We start from the raw sequence: 7,777 nt of genomic DNA on the forward strand, positions 1-7,777 counted from the left end.
ATTATTAGGAAATAAATTTTCAAAAAATTATCCTTTTTATTCCAAATATAAGAGTTTTAAAATAATTGTAATTGAAAAACTTTTTTAAATTATTCTATTTATTTTATACTTTCTTATTTTTTCACAATTTTTTATAAATATATAAAGAAAATAAAAATATATACCTTAATATTGAATATTTTCTCCTTTAAAGTTTTAATTTTTAAAGATTAAAGATTTAAAGATTTTAAAGATTAAAGAAAGATTAAAGAGATTAAAGAGAGATTAAAGATTAAAGATTAATTTTTAAAGATACTTTTTATAGTATAAAAAAATTTGTTTTAATTGATTCTATCTTTATACATGTTACATGCGTTTAATATAATGAGACATTACATATTACAAGATATTTAAGCAAAAAGAGACAATAATATATATTATTATAGTATTATTACATACATAATGTACGTATACATACGACTATGAACAATCATAATGATTGAGTTAAAACAAATATACCATAGATTGTTAACGAAACATTAAACAGACCTAAAACATCACATATCTGTTAATTTTTTTTTGATAAAGATTTTGATAAAGATTTAAACAGATGCTCGTTAGAGAATAATTTATAATGATAAAATGACTAAAAATTAAAGATCAGGCGATGAAAGAAATTTTTTCAAAGAATACATTGCTTATAGCATGCTAATGTAACATAATTATATCAAAAATAAAAATTTAATCATTTTTTTCTTTCTTCACGTGTACTTTTATATTTCTTAATTTACTAAATTGACTAAGGCATTCCTCAATCGTTAAACATAAATTTTCCTCATTCTTCTCCATATTAATTGTTAATTCGAGAAAAGAGAATAAACTTTCCAACTCATGGCATGGCCATGATTCTGTCACTTGAACAATTTTTCGAAGCAATTGTTCCATTTGAAAATCAGTCAATTTCTCATTGCTCGATGTCGATAAATTGAGTGGAGAATTTCTTATACGTTTCGACGATGGACCTTCACCTGATGCACTATTCTTTCTCTTAAGATTAATTTCTGAGTAAAGAACCAGATTTTTGTTTCTTTAGTTAAGAACAACCTTGTTTCTTAGTTAAAAAAATTGAAAATATTAGATTGATCGTGAAAGTCGTATCACTATTATATTAGATAATATTAAGAAAAGTTTCGTAGCGGGAAAGAAAGATGCAAGAAATTATATTATATACAAAAAATGAAAATAATAGAATTTTCGATCAATTTATATAATAAAAAACAATATTAAAATATAGATATTAAATAATAATAATTTTATACTTGTCTTGGAATTGATCATCACATGAGCTGATCGTACACTGCAAGGTTTGTTTCGAGTTCTGAGTTTACTTCTTCGAAAAGATACCATCTCTTCTATCATTATGGCAATATTATTAATATTTTATGAGATTTTTTTAAATTTTAAATAAAGATATTGAAAATTTCATTTTACTCACGTGCTAAAGGATTTTCCATGATATCGGTTCGACCAGTTAATTTCCGTTTTCTTCCTACTTCTTTCGTTTTTCTTGAATTCATAATTTGTTCAAAATCAACTAGATAAATAATAAATTTATAATTAAATATTTTCATTATATTTATAAAAAAATAATAATAATAAAATAATAATAATATTTAATTTTTTAATATTTAAAATTATTGATTTGTAACGTATATTTAAATATGTATATCATAAAATGGTATAATAATAAAAATAATTAGCTATTTTAATAAAAGGCAATATTAATTTTTCTAAAAGTATATATTTTAATAATTATAAATATACAAAATATTATACCTTGTGAAGAACTATTAGATTCGAAATCATACGCCGAAGGAACAAACAATTGCTTGAAAAATAGTTCACGATGTTGCTCACGAGGAGATATAACTTCAAATATTTCACCTTGATATTCATCGAACAAGGATACAATCTAAATTTAGATAACATGAAAATGAAAAAAAACATTCAATTTAAATATGTTTATAATCGCTATTATATTTTGCATTAATAATTGTTAAATTAATATCGATATCATTTAGAAATGTAAATATATTTAAATTTATAATAAATTTAATATATAATTTTTCTTACATCTGCAGGTAAATCTTTTCGTGAACAATTAGCCGTAACCATGATTAACATATTGACCGATCGATCTAAACTCTGCATCAAAGATGTAAAAACAATACGTGCCGCTTCATCTACTAAGTCCCACCAGGTTAAAATATCAGGAATATAAATCAATGATGGTAAATTGCGTCGAGCCATCTTCATTTTCTATTATTTAATTGATTAAAATGATTATGATTATGATTCAATAATAAAACTATAAATATAAATATTCAAACATTGTAAAAAACAAATATTAATTATTACAAAAAATAATCATGTGAGACATTGAAACAAAAAAAAATTTAAATAAAAATTTGTTTATTCTTATTTTTTATGTAAATAAAAAATATAAAATTTCTATAATTTTATTTTAACATTAATAATTTTTCTATGATAATATAATATATATAATATATAATTTTATGTGATAATTACTTGAATCAAAGCTTCTTCTGCAGCTTTTCCTGTTTCTTCAAACAAAGTCGTAATATCTAACAAATGACAAGGTAAATGCTCTAAAGAATGAAGTAATGCTGGTCCCAGATGACGAGTGTGAGAGTCATCGTCACCACACAATAAAATCCTAGGACAGCTGTTTGATCTCGATGCAGCTTTACCAGTGCTACAAAAAAAGAACTTTTAAAATTTTTTATATTTTAAAAGCCATTATGACTTTATGATTATTAACTCTAACTTCATAATAGCTAAAAACTTGGCTTGCAGTAATTTTGTCAAAGCATTTTAATAAAAATCATAATTATATATCAATTTTTTACTTACATTACATTGTAGCAAAAAAATTTAAATTTATAATTTTATTAAATTTATATATAAAAAATTTAAATTAAATCTTTATTACCTTCATAAACTTGAACTCTTTGCGATTTCTAAATAGAAGTTATAAATTTTTTTTGTTTAAATTTAAATTTAAATGAATATTTCATAAGAAATAATGATTATAGAAAATATATAAAAATTTCTGCTTTATTACTTATTAAGTTGGACAATACTCACATGACGTTGCAAGTCAACATTCCTGTTGGACAAAGAATTTCAAGCTGTGACAAAATGTATGACAAATTGTCTTGGAGTAATGGTTGAATTTTATACGATAAAGATTTAATTGGGGCGATTGAAACACGATGGGATGCTGGTAGAATATTTTGTTGTGCTTTCAAAAAATCTTGTTTCTCGACCTATTACAATATTAATTGTATTCAATATCATTTCATTAATATTTATTTAAAAATAATCTATTTCAATTAAAATAACTTAAGAAATGAAATAATTATAATTTAGATTAATTTTACATTATAGATAATTCTATGAAGATATAATATTTTTTAAAAATAGAATTATATCTAGATAGAAATATCTTAAATATTATCAAAATTATATATTCTATAAAATATTTTATAATTTCTATAATTTTTCAAATATTTTTACAATAACCACATTTCTTTGATTAAATATTACAAGTAGCAATCATTTTATCGTTATTGATAAATAAATTAGTTATTTTATGACACATAGTATAGTATGTTAATAAGAATGTTTTAATCAATAAAAGATTGATTTAATCTGCAATAAGTATGTATCTTTTGCTAACGATTATACTTCTTCGTAAAAAATTTTTATGAAATATTATGATTAGAAGTATTATTAAAATATATCATGTATATATGATTAAAATTAAAATAATATAATAAATATATTATATTTCAATAAAAATTGAAATAAAAATCAACGTTAACTTTACCGAAGCTTTTTATAGAAGCATTTTTATGTTTTTAATAATTAAAAATAAAAAATCTAAAACAAAAATAATAAAACAATTCGAAATTTCAGCTTCTAATATTAAACTTCTAATATCAAACTTTACTACATAAAAATATCGATCAATTAATACCTTTGAATTTTGTATTAATAAATACAAAACTTAACATTAACATTCTATAAATGGTTTTACAAAAATTATTTTAAATAATTATTTAAATTATTTAATGAAATCTTGTTCTTATTACTTTAAGATGCCGCTCGTTAATTTGATATTTCGCTTTGGATGTATATATTTCCGGATAATTTCTTCGAACGCAGCACATTACTGCTTCGGCGCAAAGAGCTTGTAAATCACTTCCGCAAAATCCAACAGTTTTCGATGCAAGATATGCCAAAAATTTCTGTGGTGGTTTCTGTTTCCAACTTTTTATGTGAACCTATTATCGTATTATCATTTTTTATTTTTAAAATATTTTATTTTCAAAAATAAAAGTTTAAAAAAAAAGCTTTTTGCAGTTAATACCGAGAGTATTTCTTTTCTCGCGGTATAACATGGCAACGGAAAATACAATTCTCTATCGAAACGGCCAGGTCTTCTTAAAGCTGGATCTATAGCGTCGATTCTATTCGTTGCTCCAATTACTATGATCTCTGAATTGTTCTCTAAGCCATCCATCAAGGCCAAGAGAGTGGAGACAATGCTGGCGTGTACAAAGTCTTGACGACTGGATCTTACTGGTGCTAGACCATCAACTTCGTCAAAAAAGATTATACAAGGTTTCGATTGCTGAGCCTGTAACATTGATGTAATAATGAATTTTATCTTTTTGAAATATATATAAATATAAAATTGTTATAAATATTAATTTTTTATTTTATATAATTTACAAATATTTAAAATTTAAAATAAAATAGGAAATTCTTATAATGGAATGAACAATGTCTATCGAACAATAAAAGAAGTAAATCGATAATAGCTCTTCAAACAAAGATAAATATATTTATTCATAATTTCCATTTTTAAAATTTTTAAAAAAATTTTTTAAAAATATTTTATCATTATAATTTTATAATCTATGTATTTTTAAATTTTCTATTTTAATTTCTATTAAAATTTCTAAATAAATTTCAAATAAAACGAGAATATTCTGATATTCATTTGACTTTTCTCTTACTATTATTTCATATAACATGCAAGTTGAAAATCTCCCTTATTCGCTTAATTATTATAAATAATTGTAAATTAATAAATTATCTTTGTTAATAATTTTTAATTAATATCTTAAACTAAAGAAAATAAAATAATTGTACTATTAACCAGGAAAAAAATCTTCTGAAGCTTTTTCTCGCTTTCGCCAACCCATTTGCTAAGACAATCGGAACCCTTACGAGATATAAAAGAAACCTTCCGTTCAGCGTTACTGCATTCCACAGCTAAAGCACTAGCAACCAGAGTCTTTCCTGTGCCTACGAAACAGAGAATGTCAATCGGGAATCTTGTTTCGAAAAATGTTTCGTTTTATTACGAACCGTAGAACGCTTTATTTTACCAGGAGGCCCATAAAAGAGCAAACCCCTCGGTGGTTTCAAGTTGAACTTCGCATAAATGTCACCGTATATAAGCGGAAATAGAACCGTTTCTTTCACTATGCGAATATGCTTCTCCAATCCTCCGATACAAGAGAAATCCTTTGTGCAGGACATTTTTCGTAACGAAAATTACACTCAAACTTTTATTTCGCATACCCGACAAACGTATTCTCATTTAGGTATCACGATTTCGTATTTTTATAATTGATCCTTGAATTTTTATCCAGTAAAATCCAGTTCGACAACTTAAATCGTTAACCATATATATGCATCGTGTTTTTCTAGATATTTTACTGGAATAATTTTATGTTGCGTTTAATGATTGATTCAAATCGATTCACAATGTAATTTTATTGTATTTTAAATGTTTCATTGATGCGATTATAGCGAAACATGCGAATCGTGTTCCTTTTTGGAGCAATGTTCGCGTAAATAATATATATAATAAATTATAAGATTCTCTTTAAAATAAAATAGATATTACTTTTTATGAAATTTAATATCGTTTAAGAAAAAAGTCAATATAAAATATAAAAAAATATTTATTTTAAAGTGAATTATTTTTTATTATTTTATTATAAAGATATATATTTAATAAAATATATAATTTATAATATGTCGTATTTAATTATTGTGATATTATTTAATTATAAATATAAAATAAAAATATAAAAAATATAAAATATATGAAAACAACATAAATAATTATAAAATTATATTTCTTTTATATTGTTATATAGCATGAATGTTTAAAATGTTTAAAAAGAACGAATTAAATTTACTAAAGAATTACATGATTTTATTAAAATTACTTATAAACTTTTATAAATTTTAAAAAATAATTTTTATTGTTTTTATTGTTAAATTTTTATTATAAAATAGGATGTTAAAAAGTAAGACAAATAGTTATATTATAAATTTCAATTTATTATGCTACAATGAATGACAATAAAACGTATTACCTGTATGGTAAAATAAATAAGGCAGTGTATGCTCTCTTGTTTTGTTCCTATATCTTCTACATATCTGCATATACTGTCTGTCAAAGATCATATTGTATGAACAATTCAACAAAAATTTTATTGAATTCGTAGGTCAATATAATCTTTTACAAAAAACAGTATTACAATCTTTATTATTTGAATACTTTAGCAAAGTAATTATAGTAGTTTAAACGGCAGTGGTTACGAGAACCTCTCGATTAATACAATGTACATATAATTACATAGTTTTTTTTATCTTTTGCAATATTATTGGTAATACAGAGATGATAGTACATTAGAAAATAGCACCAGAAATTATTCTTGGAATAATTACATGTTTTGGATTTCTTTATCATAAAATGGAATGTAAAATACATATATTAACAGGAAAGTCACAATAATTCAATTAATGTTTTTTCTTTTATATAATCAGTATTAATTGTATATGTGATTTTTCTGTATCATTTACTATTTATTGAAGTTTACATTTGAATTTTTATCGTTGAAATATTATACAATTTCTTTGGCAAATATCAGCGATATTTATTTGATGGATATATTTGAATTAAATTTAAATTAAAAACTTATTTGTGAATGCTACATATTATCAAATTATATAAAATTGATAAAGAAAATATCTGCATATAGACTATATCATTAAATAACAGAAATTTTAAACAAATTTTTATATCGCTGAAATTTTTATTATTAATATTTTGAAAACTAGAAGCAATATTACAGCCTGTTTTTAGTATTAATTTATTTATTTTTTTTAGTATTAATTAAATTCCTTGCATTTTTAAGATAAATATTATAAATTATATTATGTAATGGTAACAACATTTTTATTAACTTAATATTTTTTATCTATTTTAATATGAATACCAATATTTATTTAGTTTTCATAATGTGGCACTAATTTGCATAATGTTAATTTTTCTTATCATAAATGGTGATATACCTGAGCAAGAGAAAGTTTATTATTTTAATTACCATTTTTACTAAGTTTTGAAATATCTTGGTATAAAATTAAATATAACAATTTGACTAAAAGTATTTTCTTATCATTAAAATTTAAATTAATTTTAAATTATGCAGAAACTTAAACTAAAATTTATTAATTTGTAATTTAATTCTCATAACATCATATTCATTTCATTTAGCTACCATGTTGTCAAAAAGTATTTCAAAATTTCAAAATTATTAACAAATATTTCTAAATTTTTTTATATAAAAGATTTTCAAGCAGTTTTTTGCTCAATATATCTCAATTTTATACAAAATAATATATA

The 7,777-nt window shown here is 22.2% G+C and overlaps 1 protein-coding gene across 1 annotated transcript; it reads right to left on the minus strand.

Moving 5' to 3' along the window:
- Positions 1-1,230: 1,230 nt before the first annotated feature.
- LOC116185181 (ATPase family AAA domain-containing protein 2-like) lies at positions 1,231-5,616 on the minus strand. Its single transcript, XM_031508984.1, has 10 exons — positions 5,463-5,616; positions 5,273-5,379; positions 4,436-4,735; positions 4,158-4,349; positions 3,148-3,329; positions 2,569-2,755; positions 2,113-2,298; positions 1,816-1,951; positions 1,475-1,573; positions 1,231-1,391 (listed from the first exon to the last, which is right to left on the minus strand). Exons 1-10 carry the CDS (start codon positions 5,614-5,616, stop codon positions 1,243-1,245), a joined length of 1,692 nt encoding a protein of 563 aa, XP_031364844.1. The 3' UTR covers positions 1,231-1,242.
- Positions 5,617-7,777: the final 2,161 nt, after the last annotated feature.

This window comes from Apis dorsata, unplaced genomic scaffold (genome assembly GCF_000469605.1).
Source record: "Apis dorsata unplaced genomic scaffold, Apis dorsata 1.3 scaffold_117, whole genome shotgun sequence".
Classification (NCBI taxonomy): domain Eukaryota; kingdom Metazoa; phylum Arthropoda; class Insecta; order Hymenoptera; family Apidae; genus Apis; species Apis dorsata.

Coding starts and splice junctions, on each gene's coding strand:
- LOC116185181 (XM_031508984.1), bottom strand. CDS start 5,616: ATGTCCTGCACAAAGGATTTCTCTTGTATCGGAGGATTGGAGAAGCAT. Junction 5,380..5,462: donor GCTCTTTTATGGGCCTCCTG/GTAAAATAAAGC, acceptor TCTGTTTCGTAG/GCACAGGAAAGACTCTGGTT. Junction 2,299..2,568: donor CAGAAGAAGCTTTGATTCAA/GTAATTATCACA, acceptor ATTAAATAATAG/AAAATGAAGATGGCTCGACG.